Source organism: Podarcis tiliguerta (genome assembly GCF_965153285.1).
Source record: "Podarcis tiliguerta genome assembly, chromosome: 6".
Taxonomy (NCBI): Eukaryota; Metazoa; Chordata; class Lepidosauria; order Squamata; family Lacertidae; genus Podarcis; species Podarcis tiliguerta.
The window spans coordinates 16,467,745-16,486,845 of record NC_139539.1 but is presented as its reverse complement, the minus strand read 5'-3'; the positions used below and the strand labels follow the sequence as shown (position 1 = coordinate 16,486,845).

General features: G+C 43.4%; 1 protein-coding gene across 2 annotated transcripts in view; it reads left to right on the top strand.

The window, feature by feature from the left end:
- The first annotated feature begins 368 nt into the window (after nucleotides 1-368).
- The window catches only part of DOK5 (docking protein 5), a 56,937-nt gene continuing 38,204 nt past the window's right edge, over nucleotides 369-19,101 (top strand). Inside the window, exon 1 of one of the 2 annotated variants that reach the window (XM_083447089.1) lies at nucleotides 369-781. In XM_083447089.1, coding sequence (XP_083303215.1) covers nucleotides 716-781 — 66 coding nt within the window. In that variant the 5' untranslated portion in view covers nucleotides 369-715. The remainder of the gene's footprint in view (nucleotides 782-19,101) is intronic. The other variant, XM_083447090.1, reaches the window with a different exon arrangement.

Here is a 19,101-nt window from a genome sequence, read left to right as displayed (position 1 = left end):
TTTTCTTCCCCCCACTTTTTTTTTAATGCCGGGGGGGGGGGGAGACCTATGGCCCTCCAGAGGCACTCCATTTCCCATCAACCCCACCCAGCATGGCCAGCTGTCAGGGATGATGGGAGATGCAGTCCAGCAAAACATCTGGACTGAGGTCCACAGGTATCCTCATCCCTGGACCACAATCAGGCGAGCCCTTCTTTCCCGGCGCAGCTTCACCCGCTTTCAAAGAGGGAAGGGGCAAACAGGCGTCGTTATATATAAGTGTAGCATTTCTTTCACCCAGGCAGCGAGTGAGGGCGGATCTCGCCGCCCACAACCGGGGAGGGGAGGCAGGAACGAGGCTTGGGGAGGGGAAGCTCTCTCTCTGGGCTGATTCTCTGATCTCATCGCACAAGCCAGTCAGCTGCGAGCTGTCTGCCTCTCTCGTCAGCTGATCCAGCAGTAGAGCTTTCCGTCTCTCATTGACTCTTCTCCTCTCACTTCCCAAGTGGATTCCTTCCTTCCTTTTTTTTTTTAAAGATAGCAGCAGCAACAAAACTCTTGCCGGGGAGTTTCTGGGTCAGGAGGAGGATATATTCCGAAGGCTGGTCGGTGGGGGGATTTAAAGCAAAACAACAACACCAACACACAGCAGCAGCACCACCCAAGCCCACAACCCCAAACTGGATTGCATTGCAACTTTGCTCCAACTCCGCTCCTTCTGTTCCCTCCGTCCAGGATGGCTTCCAATTTTAACGACATAGTGAAGCAAGGGTATGTCAAGATAAGGAGCAGACGTTTAGGAGTAAGTATTTTTATTTTTTTAAAAAAAACAAACCAACCAAAACCCTCCACTGGCGTTATTGTACCGTGTTTGATTTATCAATGGGTTGGTGTTGTTTAATCACAGCGTTGGCCACGTGCGTTGTGTGCGGTTGTCCGAGGATCTGAAAGGGAAACGAGGTTGCACGCTTTATTTTTATTTTATTTTTGACTGTGCAAAGGGCCAGTCCTTTTCCAGGTCTCTCTCTACTGCCGTATGTGCATTATAAATATAGAAGCAGCTTGCAGTGCCGTGCAAAGGACATTTCTCGATAACGGATACAAGCGGGGTGGAGGGAAGGAAAGCCTGCAAAATCCACACTGGCTCTAAGGCTATCTTTCCAGTGCCTCAGCTGTGTTTGTGTCTGGAGAAACTAGCAAGCTTTGGAATGTCACAGAACTCTTCTGTTATGGGGTTTGTGGAAGTGAGGCTCATTTCTGAAGATTTATGAGCGTGCTTAGATAAATTTCTTCTCCAATCATATTAGAATTGTCTAAGGGATCTCCTAGTCAGCCAGTGTCCCCTCTTAACTTTTCACTTTCAGAAGAGAAGCCAGCAAGCAGACTTTAGGACTCAGTGGTTCAGTGCCCATGCGCGGTTCCCATTCATTTCAATGGGGCTTGCCCAAAAGAACTTCCTGGCAGATTAAGATTGTTGTAGCACCTTAGAGATAAGCAGCCTGATGCTGGACAAGCTCGCTCAGAAATAAGCCCTGCAGGATCCAGTGACATTTACACCCCAATAAATATGCCGCGGCAGTAAATCCAGTGGTATTTTTGCATGCAAAAGGTCTCTGGTGAAACCCCTGGCATCTCCAGGTAAGGCTAGGAAAGATCTCTGTCTGGAATCCTGGAGAGTCAACAGTAAACCATATGGACCAATGGTATGAGTCAGTATAAGGCAGCTCCTTACATTCCTATGTTGCCTTGAACATTGATAAAGAAAGCAGAGATATAATTTTTTTGAATAATGATGAACAACGTAATATGCCTTGATGACAGGCAGCAGTAATGCATTTGTTTCTGAGCCAACATGCAAGGGTGCTACTGTGGACATGGACAGTCCTATCTATGTCCAATCAGAATTAAGTCCCATTGACTGAAATCCCATTGACTCCATACTCTACTCCATTAAGTGTGTATAGGATCTCAGGCTGCATTAGCTGGCGCAGACATCAAGCTACAACGGGAATGTAAAATTCACATTGGCCGCAATGTGACAAATATGTAAAATTCACATTGGCTGCAGTGTGACAAATATCGTGTAGGTAATTGGAATGACAGTTCTTGAATATCATAGTCTCATATTAACAGATCACCTGTTTGAAGGGACACATGTCTTGCTACCTGACTAAATATTAGATGTTCCTTTCAAATGTGTACTGCTCATCATGGATACAGGTGCAAATGTGAGGATGTCATTTCCTACATACATGACACTTGTTGGAAACCTCTGCAATGCATCTATAGGTCTAAGATTCGGTGTCAAAATGTTGCCAAGGATGCAACATTTGGTAACCTAAAAAAAAGCCACAGTCTTTAGTGTGCTAAGTGAGCATGCAACTCTCCTCTTGGTTGGAGAGTTTGAGGAAACAGGAGCCTATACTATTTCAGTGGGGTTGATATTCAACAGAACTGCTGGCTTTAAATGTTCACAAAGTTTCACGGTATGGAAGGTGTGTGTGTGTGTGTGTGTGTGTGTGTACAGAAGAAATACCTTGTATGAACATGTGTGTGTTTAAAGATATATCTCCAGACCAGTGCCTTATTGATTGCAACAGAAACCGATGCCTTAATTTCCTGGTTTGACTATACATTTTGCATTCAAGCAATTATTTCATTTATTTACACTTCTGTTCCATTTTGTACTCTAGGTTCATGAAGGTTTATGTAGCAAACCTATGATAGTCTTAACTCCGCCATCATGCTCTCTGCCACACAATGTTGAACTACAGTGATCCATATTAGGACTGGGTTCTGGAAGTCTTGGGTTCAAATTTGAGGGAGGCACATAGTTCAGTGGTAGAGCACATGCATTGCTTGCATAAGATTCTGAGTTCAATCCCAGGTATCTCCAGGTAGTGCTATGTGAGACTCTTGTGTGAAAATCTGGAGAGCTGTTGTAAGTCAGTGTAGACGTTACTGAGCAAGATGGACCAATGGCAGCTTCTTATGTTTCTATTCTCACCCATTGATGAATTTACTTGATAGACGTTGGCAGCTCACTATAGTTCTGCCTTGGTTCTTCCATCTGTGAAATGGGAATTATGACCGATCTTGGAGATTGCTCATACAGAACATATAACTAAGGTGTCTCATGTGGCAAGTAGCAGACAGAAAAATAGGTGATGCCTGAATTTCAGATCTGAATTGCAAGTTGACTCCTAGAGTCCTCGCTAGGAATGGGAAAAATACAAGAGATATGTACAAAAATATACCCATGGTTTTTTGTCTATGGCAGCAATTGAATGACCTTGGATAAATAAATATAGGAGAAATATGATTAACGGTACAAATTGTTGTAAAAATGTATTACAGAATATATAAAGAATAGATTAATAATGGTAGGTACATTCACTATTAGAATAAAAGCATACAATGGGAATTGACAGGAAGTCCAAAGTTTTTATGATATTTTTTGTTAATAACTTTTGTTAATAACCACATAAAAAGTAGCATAAACGCAGCTGAAGCTTAAGGTTTATAACTATGTAAGAAAAGACAAGTATATGGGGGTTTTTGTGTGTGTGTGTGTGTGTGTGTGTATATATGATTGAAATCTCAATTTCCTCTACGAGATGTACTATATATATGTAATGTATTATAAGACTATTAATAAAGGTTGTTACATTGCAAAGAAAGAATCCTAAGGAGCCACAGAATAGTCACTTCCAATGGTACAGTAAAAGTGGGAAAGGTGGCCTGTTGCGAGAAGGAGATAAAGCTTGCTAGTTATTAAAAGTTTCAAACAGATGATGCCTTGCGAAGATCATAATGAAATATGCCAAATCGTACCGTGTGCCAGGGCCCTCAGGTACAGTTCACATTAAATTGTCACCTCAGGTGTAGTAAGCTTTCTGTGATTATTGTGCTCATCTATGGTGTTAGCCTTGTTAGCTTTGCTGTCATTTTGTTTTAAAGTGTTTGAAACAAACACAGCAAAATGGTCAGTGCTGCTGCTATCATTATATTGCTAATTAATTATGTTTTGCACCAGGTGTAATGAGAAAAAATCACCACCAGGTGCTTATTTAGATGGGAGCTCAGGGATTATACAGGTGGAAAGAGGTGCTTATATTTTGTCCAGGACACCTTATATTGAATTCAATATCTGTGTGGAACAGACTGTCTTGCCAAAGTGGTATATGCTCTAGTTATCTTCTGCTTGGACTACTGCAATACGTTCTACGTGGGGGTACCTTTGAAGGTGACTCGGAAACTGCAATTAATCCAGAATGCGGCAGCTAGACTGGTGACTGGGGGTGGCTCCCAGTACATTTCCGAGCACAATTCCAAGTGTTGGTGCTGACCTTTAAAGCCCTAAATGGCCTCAGCCCAGAATACCTGAAGGAGTTTCTCCACCCCCATCATCCAGCCTGGATACTGAGGTCCAGCCCCGAGGGCCTTTTGGCGGTTCCCTCCCTACGAGAAGTGAAGTTGCTGTAGGCGGCCCTGTTTAGGGAGGTTTTTAATGTCTGATGCTGTATTGTTTTTAATATTTGGTTGGCAGCCGCCCAGAGTGGGTGGGGAAACGCAGCCAGATGGGTGGGGTATAAATAATAAATTAATATTGTTATTATATAGTTGATACCTATTGGAAAAATTTCCCCTCCCCCAAATGTTATTGTCCATTTGATTTGTTCACCTATGTATTTATAAGCTATTATACGCTGTGGGTTAAACCACTGAGCCTCGGGCTTGCCGATCATAAGGTCGGTGGTTCGAATCTCCGCGACAGGGTGAGCTCCCGTTGCTCGGTCCCTGCTCCTGCCAACCTAGCAGTTCGAAATCACGTCAAAGTGCAAGTAGATAAATAGGTACCGCTCCGGCGGGAAGGTAGACGGCATTTCTGTGTGCTGCTCTGGTTCGCCAGAAGCAGCTTAGTCATCCTGGCCACATGACCCGGAAGCTGTACGCCGGCTCCCTTGGCCAATAAAGTGAGATGAGCGCCGCAACCCCAGAGTCGGTCACGACTGGACCTAATGGTCAGGGGTCCCTTTACCTTTACCTATTTCTTATAATAAAACATGGATGCCTACGGAGATGCCGAAAGGAAAAGGGAAAACCTACAAATTCAGTACTGCTATGCATTTCCTTTAAAGTTAAATAGAATAGTTAGAATTAATGGAGTCCAGGAGACATTATTTTGGATGTCACTGTGGCTTCTGGAGATGAGTTTGTGGCTGCTTTCTGCCTCTGTTCCTATTGCTGTGAATTAAGCCACGGTTGGCTTAGCATGTTGTCCAATCCCAGGCTCATAGTTTCTCTTGCTTTAGACAAACCATAAGCTGTAACCCAACTTTGTTCTTGGCTTACAGTTTGTGCTTTGCCTGGAAGAGACAAACCACAAGGCTGGGTTTGGATGACACCCTAATCGAAACCATGGCTTAGCACGAAGCAAGGTAGCAGCAGAAGGGCTGGGGCACCAACTTGGGCCCCCCACTGTGGGTGCCCAACGTTGGCACTCACTGCACCATGCCCTAGTGAAGTTGTGACATGGTGTGTAGCACTCTCCAGTGCTGTAGCAGCAACTGAACCAGAGCGAATCTCAACTAAAACATCTGTAACGTTCATGACTTGCTTTGACACAACATCATTCTAGCCTCCCTGGAATTAGATCTTGAATACAAGATCAGAAGCACATGGAATCAGAGATAGGAATTGTGGGTGTGAACTATGAGTGTTGAGGCCAAAGACTTATTCCTAATGGTTTCAGTGTGAAGATCTTGTCTCATATTAAGCCACAGTTCCCTTTATTTATTTCTGTACTATTTTATGTTACAGTCTACCTTGGTCATGATGGTGGGTCAAAAAAATGTAAGAATTAAAATAAGTAGCAATGTACAATTAAAATCATAGTATAAAAACCAGAAAAAACAACCAATATTGGTATAACAAAATGGCAGCACAGAACTGTAGCACAACATTGGAGGAGGAGGGAAGATGTCCACTCAGCCCAAGGCCTGAGGTGCCCCTTGACCAAAGAGGTGCAACTTGCCCAATCATCAAAAAGCATAAGTGATGGAACAAGGCAGACGTCATAGGGGAGGTCATTTCACAACCTGGTGGACACCATGGAGAAGACCCTGTCACATTCTACCACCTCTTGAACCATGGAGGGTGGCATCTCAGCCAACCAGGCCTCCGCTGCTGATCTTAACATCTGGGCAGATTGATGTAGGATGAGACACTTCTTCAAATATTTGGGGCCCAAGTTGTTTAGAGCATTGGCATGTGACACAGGGAATTATGGCTCAATGTGGGTTAACAATTGAGGAAAATAAACCATGAGTAAGGTACCCCTGCCCGAAGGCCAGTCGTGTCCAACTCTAGGGTTGTGCGCTCATCTCACTCTAGAGGCCGGGAGCCGGCGCCGTCCGAGGACACTTCGGGGTCACGTGGCCAGCGTGACGAAGCTGCTCTGGCGAGCCTGCACCGACACGGAAACGCCGTTTACCTTCCCGCTATAAAGCGGTACCTATTTATCTACTTGCACTTAAGGGTGCTTTCAAACTGCTAGATGGGCAGGAGCTGGGACCAAACGACGGGAGCTCACCCCGCCACAGGGATTCGAACCACCGACCATGCGATTGGCAAGCCCTAGGCGCTGAGGTTTTACCCACAGCACCACTCACGTCCCAAACCAGGAGTAGTTACTCACTATTATATTATATAAGAGCAGGTACCTTAATTTCCTTATTTTCTTCTTCCTTTGTCCCTCCTGTAGGAGTGCAAATATCACTCTGGATATTTGCACCCCTACACTTCCTCATCCATTGTCCTTTGGCATTATAAATATATTATATAAATATATTACACTCTATTTGATTTTTTTTTTTAAATGGCACATAGTCTAATAGTCATAATGCCAAAGGATGAGGAAGAAGAAAATAAGGAAATTAAGGTACCTGCTCTTATATAATGATATAGAATGAAATTATAAAATAGCCACTGATGAACTCAGTTTGGGGCGAGGAGGAGAGGCGACTAATTGCAGTTGGTCCCATCCAAGCCAATGGTATGAGCCTTGCTCTTGTTATCTGTGGTAAGACAGGACACAAAGTCCTGCTAAACATTTGAAGCAGCTGAAATATATATATAAACAAGTCTTTGCTTGAAGGCCACAGTAAGTGAATATACATGTAGCAGGAAAGGGAATTACAGAAATGATAGCTGGTGGCTAATTTAAAAATCTGATTTGGGTTATTTACTGTTAGTAAAAGTGCAATTTTACATTCCATTTGAAACGGGCAATTAGCATATTCATTTAATTAAAAAAATAGTTGCCATGGAAGCAATAGTATCACATCCTCCTTCCAAAGAAAAGTAAAATTATCGCATTGCCTCTCTAAAATACCAAATTCTTATAGAAAATCCAGGAATCTCAAGGCTGTTGTTGTCGTCATTTTCATTATCATTCTGCAAATTTTTTTATCTGCCTTTTGACTTCCAAAAGGCCCCCCAATGTGGCATCCAGATTAAAAAAACCGCAACAAAACAATAAGAAATGAGATAAAAAACAAACACAGTACATCAATTATATGATTTAAACTATATGTGCACCTTCTGGTTAGGACCCCCAAACAATGACTCAGTTTCTCCCCCTCGTAAGTGAAATACCTCTGAGCATCTACAGAATGCTCTTTCTTAGTAAATGGAATGTGCCATGAAGTGGCTTTGGTCCTCTACTTCAGTTTCAGCATGTAATCTAAGGGCCAAGGTAGTTTTAAAAAACTCTTAAAATCAGCTAGGGAAGGCGAATGCTGAACACCTCACCCACTAAAATTACCCCACCCCCTGCTGCAAGCTGTTATTAGCCCTTCTGGAGAGAAAAAGATCGCAGAGGGTTGAACTAGGTGATTCTTGGGGTCCCTTGCAACTCTCTATTCTATGATTCTGTGATTGAAGGAGAATATTTCAGCTGGGAAGTAACACTGGGGGTGAGGATTAAATGCTCCCTGTTCCAATGCTTGTTCTCCATTGCTGATTATAAGTTAAAAACAGCTGGGAACATTGTCCTAATGTTGTCCTGGTTTAGACAATACCATACCCTCCAACATTTCTCAGATGAAATTCTCAGATGTCTCATTCCATAACGATAATTTCACTATTTATACCCCACATATCTTATTGGGTTGCCCCAGCCACTCTGGGCAGCTTCCAACATACAGTGGTACCTTGGGTTACATATGCTCCAGGTTACATACACGTCAGGTTACAGACACCGCTAAGCCAGAAATAGTGCTTCAGGTTAATAATCGTGCTCTGGCTGCGTAGCGGCAGCAGGAAGCCCCATTAGCTAAAGTGGTGCTTCAGGTTAAGAACAGTTTCAGGTTAAGAACAGACCTCCGGAACGAATTAAGTACTTAACCCGAGGTACCACTGTATATAAAAACACAAAACATTAAACGTTAAAAAAACCTTCCTTATACAGTGGTACCTCGGGTTACAGATGCTTCGGGTTACAGACTCCACTAACCCAGAAATAGTACCTTGGGTTAAGAACTTTGCTTCAGGATGAGAACAGAAATTGCACAGTGGCAGTGCGGCGGCAGCAGGAGGCCCCATTAGCTAAAGTGGTGCTTCAGGTTAAGAACAGTTTCAGGTTAAGAACGGACCTTCAGAACAAATTAAGTTCTTAACCTAAGGTACCACTGTACAGGATTGCCTTCAGATGGCTTGGAGGTTGAATAACTCCATACTCTCCAACATTTCTCCCATGAAAGTAGGGACATCCTAAGGAAAAGCGGGACATTCTGGGATCAAATCAGAAACCGGGATGTCTTCTCTAAATCAGGGATGTCCCTGGAAAACAGGGACACTTGGAGGGTCTGCAATACGCTTGCGAGACTGAATGATCTGTAATCACAATATTGCAATTGCCCATGCAATATATTATACAGTTATTTATCTGGACTATGAAAACTGAATCCAAAGGGCACTTTCTGCTCTCTACCTAGATCTGCCTTCCTGTAACTCACTGCTTCCTGTTCTATTGTCAGTGGAAGGGATGAGCTACTATATTACATCCTGCCATACTCATTCTACTATTTGTAAAATGATCACCATTTCTCTCTTCCAGTGCTTCAGTCTAATTACGGGCGATTCCATTGGCTGCCTCTCCTACGGTTTTCCTGCTAGATCTCGTATCATCCTTGCAGGTGTCCTGAGGACCTTGTATGGCTTGTCAGAATCCACTGACACATATTTGGGGGGGGGGTGTCCTTGTGTTCAGAAATAACACCGTCTTTTCCCACCAATTGTAACATGAAGAAGAATCCCAGGCGGAGAGGCTTCTGTTATATATAGAGTGTGAACTGCTAAGACCTGAGCATTCCATAGTGACTTCCTTCCTGCATCTTTGATATCCTCTTTAATGGGGCAACCTGAGGACAAGACTTGGAACTGGCAGGGCTTGATCTTGGATGCAAGCTGCCAAATGTGTTCACAGACTGGTTCAGAGCCACCCACTGCTGTTTCTGGCAGAGGACTCTGAATTCTACCTTGCTCCCCACTTCCCCGTCCTGCTACTTCTGCAATGATTACAATTTTATCGACCAATAAAACGGCAGTTAAGGAGTTACAGACTTCCAAAGGGGCAGTAACAGAGCTAAGGGCACCAGGCACCCAGCTGATGCTCACCAGGCCTTGCAGTGCACCAAGATTAATTGAGCTCATGTACCTTCCATGACAACCTGGATAGCTCAGTTGGACAGAGCATGGTGCTGATAATGCCAAGGTCACAGGTTCGATCCCCGTATGGGGCAGCTGCATATTCCTGCATTGCAGGGGGTTGGACTAGATGATCCTCAGGGTCCCTTCCAACTCTACGATTCTATTATGGGGACGCGGGTGGCGCTGTGGGTAAAAGCCTCAGCACCTAGGGCTTGCCGATCGAAAGGTCGGCGGTTCGAATCCCCGCGGCGGGGTGCGCTCCCGTTGTTCGGTCCCAGCGCCTGCCAACCTAGCAGTTTGAAAGCACTCCCGGGTGCAAGTAGATAAATAGGGACCGCTTACTAGTGGGAAGGTAAACGGCGTTTCTGTGTGCGGCGATGTCACGCTGGCCACATGACCCGGAAGTGTCTCCGGACAGCGCTGGCCCCCGGCCTCTTGAGTGAGATGGGCGCACAACCCTAGAGTCGGACACGACTGGCCCGTACGGGCAGGGGTACCTTTACCTTTACCTTCCATGAGCTAGTCAGCCCCATTCCTAGATGTGTGCAAAATGGTTGCATCTCTAAAATAACCACATGGATTTTGTGATCATGCAGGAATTTATCTGAACATTAAAGTTGTTTCTTGTCTTTCAATCCTATACAGTGGTATCTCGGGTTACATACGCTTCAGGTTACAGACGCTTCAGGTTACAGACTCCAGTAACCCAGAAATAGTACCTCGGGTTAAGAACTTTGCTTCAGGATGAGAACAGAAATTGTGCTCTGGCGGCGCAGCAGCAGCAGCAGCAGCAGCAGCAGGAGGCCCCATTAGCTAAAGTGGTGCTTCAGGTTAAGAATAGTTTCAGGTTAAGAACGGACCTCCGGAACGAATTAAGTACTTAACCTGAGGTACCACTGTACATATTTCTGTTAAGCAGAGCATTAGTTTGTTTTCTTCCCCTTTGGGCACTCCCTGCAAAGTTGGGTTGTTTTATTTGATATTACTGTCAAATTCTTCCACTCTAATACTTATTAATGGCCAGGTCTAACTTCTTTATCACCCACCTGTTTATTTTGTGTTTCTATCTTATTCTGTTATATTCATTCTCTCGCTTGCTCTTTGATCAGAAATTCCTTTTTGTTGATAACATTTTGCTAGATTCCTGTGTTTTTTCAAATGTGTCGTACTTCTAAAACATAGAGTCTTCTGTTCCCTGACCCCCAACACCTATCCCACAGTTAAATGTGCAGTGATCCTTGCTGCACACGCCTGCAGGTGGCCTGTATCTGAAACCTTTCTGAAACAATACACCAGGGGACATAAGAACAACCACCCAGTAGCTCCTTCTATGCCCCCACTTACCCAAATTGCATTGAGATAATAAGGCAGTAAATGTCCAGTCGCTGACAAATCTAGCATGGATCAGTAATGGTCCATTGTTAGGGAGCATTCAGGGCCGTGTCAGTGCAGTTTGCCTCTGAATACCAGTTGCTGGAAACTGTGAGAGGGGTTTGGGGCTTCCTATAGGCATCTGGTTGGCCCCTGTGAAAACTAGACTTTAAGCCTGACCCACCAGGGTTCTTCTCATGTAGTCTGCTAATCTCTTGACTGGCAGGAGAGAAAGGCATATCTGCCTCAGAATAGTGCCCCTCTTAGTGCTTTACACATTATACCAGTTACCTGGTTTCATCTTCCTTGCCAGTATCATTGACAGGAGTGAGCCAGTAGTAAATTACACTGAGTAAGTTAGAGTTAACTCTGGATTAGCAAAAACGGGATCTGCACAAGAGTGTCATGTCTAATGAGCACAGCAACTCATCTCTAGCAGGTCTTGTTGTAAAGACTGAAGGTCCCTGCTTCTCCGCAGCTGCCTAAATCCTGTCCTCTTCAGGATTTCCCCCAAGTAATCTGAGACTATGCCTGTGTGAAGCTAACTACTCTGCCCTCTTCATGCCTCTCCTGGTTCTGGGAGACCAAGAGAGAGGGGAGCTTGTTGCAGCAGCAGCAGTAGACACCTGTGCCTCTTCACCAGCTGGACTCCTCTCTGCCTCTTGGCCTCCCCACTCTCCTGCTTCTGATTTTGGACTTCTCTTTGCCACAGACTCTCCCAGCAAACCCAGTTTACCTCTTCAGCTTCTGACACCTCCTCCCAGTCTTCTCCCTCTGACCACTCAGCATCGTTCCCACCCCCCCATGTCTTGGAGCCTTCTTCCTTTGGGGCTTCCTTACCTGGTTTCTGTTATGTATCTCACCCTGGGCCAGCAGGGAGATACTGTAGATAGTTTTCACTCAGGTCCACATATGCAAATAAGGAATTGAAAGTGACGTTCAGTGATTGGATAGTTACAGAAAGTTGTTACAGTTGCGTTGTAGTGGAGCTCTATATAAGCAGGCTGGCTGAACTTCAGTTCTGTTCTGGGTCTGTGAATAAACAAGAGTGTTTGAAGAATCGCTGTGTCGTCTGATATGTTCACCCACAACTTAACAGTTTCTCTCACCATTCTCCTGTGCCCAACCAGTCCATGACAATCATTAAGCAGCACAACTTGAAATATTTCAAGCCAAATGCAGCTTGGCTGTGTAAATAACTGATCTGATTTTGCTGTTTATCTGGGACTGTAAATACAGGATGTGTGTGTGTGCGCCAGGCACCTACAGAAGATAATATGTGGCTAGTATGCTGTGTTTGGCTTGCTGGGACACAAGTCATTCAGACTTGCTTTAATTTATAATCCCCAAATGTACAGGGGTTTTATTTATCTCTTGGTATTTCAACACACGCCATCTTTAGAATGTAAATTAGGACTTTCTTCTATTGCCAATTTTTTTGACAGGCCATTTGTTTGATTTCCCTGTTTTGCAATTATTAGAGAACCAAGGGGGAAACTGAGTGAGTGCGTGAGAGAGAGCACACTGTGATTTTTAAATTCACCGTGCTCGTGTTGGATGCTTTTCTGCACGACCTGCTTGTGCTGACTCTTACTGGTGTGTAATTTGTAATTCCAGGCCATGTTTCCCCCCAAGATTCCATGGATTTATGTTTTAGCCACATCATAACGGAAAATTTGCCAAGACAAACCGCTAGCTGTCATTGAAGATTTACAAAAGAATATTTTTTAAAAGTTAATCTTGAAGCAGCATCTTGGGAAAAGTTGCAAAGTGCTTTCATGCCTCAGAGATGATGGTTCATGTGTCAGATGAGCTAAAAAAAATGATTCTTATACTTGAAAGAAGTTAAAAGTTATTAAAGTTATTATTATAGCTGATCATGTTTGCCAAGCCTGTTTTAGGATCGTAGAACAGAGAAAAGAGACATATTTCTGCAAGTGTCTGAATTGTTAAGAGTTGCTTTGGTCATCTTTGGCATTCTGTTGAATGATTTCCCTTTGGAAGGATTTCCACAGTGTGCGTAACAGAAATAAATACTTATTCATTCCTTTGGAAAAAAAGAAATTATTATTATTATTATTATATTGCTTAAATTTTTACTTGCTTTAAGGTGCCCAAGGAAGTCCAAAGCAACTTACAACCAAATATAAGTGCCTGTGTATTATATATTTACCTAGTCAGATAGGTTTTCATTGGAGAACATTTGGCAAGTTGTGATAACCAATCTGGTTTTAGTCTGTTATTTTTATTCTGTGTATTTTAGCTTTTAATGTGTTGTCATGACTTTCATGTATGTGGCCTCGGGCACTTTTAATAAATATTTGGTATCAAATAGGCCACAAGAAAGGTGACAAGTGAGCCTCTTTGAGAAGAGTATTCCACAGCTGGGTTGCCACCACTGAGGAGGCCCTTTCCATTGTAGTTATTGCAACAGAACACTTCTCAAACAATAGTATGTTTTGCATTTATCCAGGACAGCTTGTAACTTTCAGCCAGCGCCTGGTGGTATAGCTCAAAGCTAAGGGGTGCTTCCTCAAAGTAGCAGCTTTGTGTTCAGCAAGACATTCTCCCTGTTTCATATTCCTGCCTTAGGCTGTAGCTGGCTTGGATCCATCCCACTCATGCTGGTGTCATTGGTCCATCTAACTCAGTATTTTCTACGACTGGCAGTGGTTGGCCAGTATTTCAGATTACAGATTCCACTAACCCAGAAATTGTACATCGGGTTAAGAACTTTGCTTGAGGATGAGAACAGAAATTGCGCGGTTGCGACAGGGCGGCAGCAGGAGGCCCCATTAGCTAAAGTGGTACCTCAGGTTAAGAAGAGTTTCAGGTTAAGAACAGACCCCCAGAATGAATTAAGTCCTTAACCCGAGGTACCACTGTACTGAAGATTAACCTCAGACTTCCTGCATGAAAAGCGGATTTTCTACCATACAGAGAGCTACAGCATTCCTGTCAATCAATGTTCTCATGTGAAGTCAGGACCAGAAACCAGTCCAAGACCTAGAGATAATTTTGCATCATCAAGGCAAAGTCCTAGGTGCAAAAGAAAGCATTTACATCCCTTCCTGTTGAGGAGAGATAGTGCCCAGTCTTGAATGGGAGAGACACTAACCATCCTTCATTCTCTAGGAGTATGCTCCAACTTGTAAGCCTGATGGCTCATCATCCTACATGGCCAGTTGTGCAGAGAGCCAAGGGTTCCTGAAGCCAGTGCTTTTTTCTGGGGGTACACATACCCCTAAATATTTTGTGAATCTAAGTTTGGCCTCATTGAGGGGCAGTATTTCAAACATGAGTAGGAGAATGAGAGTACAGTCATACCCCATGTTACGTTTGCTTCATGTTACTTTTTTTCAGGTTGCATCCCACGGTGACCTGGAAGTACCGGAAAGGGTTACTTCCGGGTTTTGCTGCTCGCACATGCGCAGTAGCGCTAAAACACGCTTTGCGCATGCGCACAAGTGCCAAATCATGCCACACACCTGCGCAGATACTGTGCTTCAGGTTGCAGGCTTTTCATGTTGCGAACGGGCCTCTGGAATGGATCCCGTTTGCAACCAGAGGTACCACTGTACCCCTAAACATTTTCAAAGAAAAAAAGCACTGCCTGTAGCCCCTGTAGTGCCTCACAAGAGGAACCACAGCTGCCTATATTTTAAAAGTCTAGGTTGTGAGGTGATAACTCCAATTTACTGCTTCTCAGTGACTCAGTGCTTAAGTCTTTAGAGTAGTTATTTCCCACTAAATTTTGTGGAAAATGATTTGCCGGTTACTAGTGACAATTAAGGGAAGTTGCTTAAAGTAATGCATGCCATTGGCTATTTCCTTTCTATTCTTCATTGGCGGAGCTTAATTAAATGGACTTGCATTGATCCAAATCAGCACAGGAGCTGATTGAAAGTAATCCAGTTCCTTTATATAGAACATTTAGATGACAACTTCCAGGGCAGAACCTTCCAGGGCGGACTGTGTCAGAAACTTAATGCATAATGCATCAGATATCAGCAAAGGCAGTGTCTCAAAGAAAAACATTAAAGCATGAACTTTCTGCGCCAGTAACACCAACAGTCAACAAACTGGGGAGGTTTTCGAGAAAGTTATGAGAGTGGAAAAGGTCAGGGAGATAAATCATATGTGGGCAAATGGAAATAGCAAGGTATTTTAGAAAAGCCAGTTAAGGCTGCAGTTCTGAGCACTCACACCGAGAACTCGTTGGAAAGTCAATGTGTTTAGATCAGGCTGCAAGATGATTATAATACTCAAACACAAAATATAATGTTCTAAAAGGGAGCAATTGTTCTCTTGATCTACTGAGAGAAGCAGCAATACCAATGCTGTCTGTGCTATAAGATGACAATTTAAATTGAGCTGCTCACTGGAACAAACAACTGAGAGCCTTATAGAATTTCCTTCCCAAGAAAAGAAGGAGCAGACATCTGCCAGGAATGGTTCACATTTACAATGTGGCACCTTAGGAAGCGGCCGTGGTCCCATCTGCGTTTTACATTTAGTTTCAAAAGGGAAGGCCTTGATTTGAATTGGGTCTCAGGCAGTAGTAAGGGAGAAGGAGAATGCTAGGGAGTTCAGCGTGGGACTTTTTCCATAGCAGGAGTGATGATGTCAACAATGAGAGCAGCAGGTTATTTGATGGAGCCTTCTTGCTTTGGAAAATGAATGAGTTGACGGCGAGGCTTTCAAGTTTGTTTTCAACAGATTAGCATAGAGGAAGGCCATAGGGTGAGGGAATCATCATGGTGAAGCTGGTTATTTATTCCCTTTTCTTAATGCAGTTTAAATGGTTACACTTCTTTGTAGGTTGTTTTCGTTTCTGATTGAATGCATCAAATCAGTGGTTCCCAATTGGTGGTCTGTGAACCCCAGTTGTCCTACATAACCCACCCAGGGTGTCTGTTTCACCATTCACATAACAAAAACTATTGTAGAGATATCAAAATTTTCAAAAATAGTGGGTTAATGGCTTGGCTTTTGAAAAACAAGGGGGCTGCTGTTACGGTTGCCATAGCTTCCAGAAAATTTTCGAAAATCGGCAATTTTGAGTTTAATTTCCCCCCAAATCTTCAAGAACTTTTGAATTTTACTTCTAGAAATATGGCAATCCTACTGTTGTACTTAGCTAATTGGAAACCACTGCCTTAAATATTGCCTGTCAGCTGGCTGAAGATCTTCTCTTTTTTTAAGTTCAGTGTGTTTTACAGGTTCAACCTTTGCAGCAAGAAGTAAGCTCTACTGAGTTCAGTGGAGTTTGCTCCAAAGAAACTATGCATAGAATTGCAGTCCTGGTGGTCCTGATAAATTGGATATTATGCTATATATTGGTGCTCGTTGTTTTCTATCTACCCCTATCCATTCAGCAGCCTGCATTTTGGGACTTTCCCTGAGGGACATGCCTATAGATATTTATTAGGACTGTGGCTGCAGCTGGAGCCATTATGAAAATTTACTACTATACCACAGAGTGCAGAGGAATTTGTGAAGAGTGCTTCTGAGCATGTACAGGTTACATATAGCTCATTACTAAGTAGCTGCAACCATCTTCCCCCTTCAGGCAGAAACATGGCATTTGCCTTTTGGGGCCTCTTCTCATATATGTACAGTATATAGGATAACCAAGAATAATTGGAGTGACTAACTGGGGATTAGATTAATTTTTGTGGAGTTGATGGACTTTTCTTTCCACTTTCATTTTCTTGAGTCATCAGCAAGTATGGCCAGGGCCCACGCTTCTAAAATGACTCAGGGCTTTGTTTACCGCTATACCACTCATCTCTTTAGGTAACAGGTAACATAGAAACGTAAAGAAATTCATGAAGGGTGTTTCTGAGAATATATGGGTTACACTTTGCTCATGACTAAGCTGCTATCATCTTCCCCCTCTGGGCACCTAGGTCAGAACGTGCTCTTTCCACACACCTTTGAACACTGGCACTTGCCTTTTTAGAAAGAGACCAAAAGTGTAAGACTTTCAAGTCTTCTTTACCCATCTGCAAGATAACCAGCAATAATTGGGGTGACATAACTGTGGACTTGATTCATATAGGTTTTTTTTGGAGCTGACAGATCTTTCATTGCACTGTCTGCAAATATGATCGGAGTCCCACGCTGCAAGAGTGACTCAGACTTTTGCTTCAGTGAAATTAATGTCACTGGTTTTAATTGAAATTATTGATCCATTAGGATGTTTACACCATTTACTTCCTGGTGCCTAAACTGCAGAGGATTAAATAATTGGACTCCTCATTTGTTTGATGTCAACGAAGAAAACGTTGGTTCCAGTGAACTTACTGATTTAGTTTGGAGCGTGGCGAGGGAAGGAACCCTTTTCCATCTGAGGACTCCATTCCTTCCGGGGGATGCATGCCAGCAGGGGAAAAGTCCAGAAGCAAAGGTGGGAAGATGAGACTCTTAACCTTGATACAGTAGGCTACAATCCAGCTGTGCAAAAGTCAGACACACAGACACATGCACACACCTCTCTCCTCCATCAAGGCAAGCAAGGGGCATTTTTTGCTCAAAGAATAGCACTTGATGAGGTCATAGAGCAGGGCCAGTGAGGGGTGTGGCCTGGAGAAAGTGGGTGTGGCCCAGTGTGGGGGAGGGGAATAGCCTAAAGAGAGTCCTGAGCATCAGACAGATTCCTGGACAATTGCATTTGGTCCCCAAGACTTTGGTTCCCTATTCCTGGTTAAGACTATGCTTTCCAATTTCTTCTTTTGTTTAAGTATATGTATGTATACGATAAACTCAATTCAATAATACTGAATGGCGTAGCTTATTATAGCAGCAAGGGAGTTCTGATCACCGGGCACATCTGTTAAGGCCTTGGTCTTAGCTTCTGATTTTCTGGTTTTGTGGAGCTTGAGTGAGCATCAGACAGCTCTAGCTCTGAACTTAAACCAGCAGAGGTTGTTGTTGTTGTTTTCTAAAAAAACATTAAATAGCACGACTGGCCCATTAAATGAGCAAGGCTTTTTTAAAGCAAACAACTCTGATAAAAAGGCATCTGATAAAATGTATCTGAAGAAGTGTGCATGCACATGAAAGCTCATACCAAGAACAAACTTAGTTGGTCTCTAAGGTGCTTCTGGACATTTTTTTAAAAAAAAATACATTTCTGATAAAAAGGCAAGATTCATCACATCCTCCTGACCACCTCGACTCTTCTCCCCACAACCAAACAACCTTCAAAACACTCCTAGTATTCCTGAGCCTGCTACTGCAAGTCTTGATTGATTACCAAGAGGTCAGAAATCGAGAGATGTGTGTGCAAAACTGGACCAGTCCCTAAGCAAAAAGTACCACGAAGGTATCACCCTGTGGCAATAAGCAGAAGGCATGTTCCATCTGTTTTGTACGTCATTCTCTTATGGCTCATTTCATCACCATCGTTATTAAAAGTGGAGGAAAGAAGGCAGCATACCACAGAAGATGGAGGTGAGCAAAGCGTTAATGAGTGCATTGTACAAGCTACGTCAACATTAGCAACAGACGACAGCTCTTCCCCCTCCTCTGCGTCTTCCTAATTAAATGCAGTAAGTAGGATAGAGAGAACCTTAAAATGCCACAGCCTTCTTCCTAATTGCTAAGTCCTCATAGCCCCCAAGTTCCAAAGTCTGTATGGCCACGAGTTAGTCACTGGATGTATTGCACTGGCAGGCAGCCCAAGTTATTAATGAACTGACTCATTTATTTATTTTTAAGCAATATCTGATCTGTGCTCCAGTCAGGTAGCAGGGACTGAGCTGAATCGATAGTATTTTCTGTGTCTTTGTCATTATAGACTTAGTTACTGTACTGTGAACATTACTCATATAATTTATATCCGGAACCAGCTTCATGTTGAAGCAGAATGGATATTAGTGTGGGCACTCAAGGTGGACTTTCAGCACTAGGGACAAGTGTAGGAGGAATACCAGATTACGATTTTGGATATAGTTCTTCCTCACGGAATAAATTTGAGTGTTCTGGAGGATCAGCCCCAGTTAGACAGAAGAGGCAGTGGTTGGTTTGGTG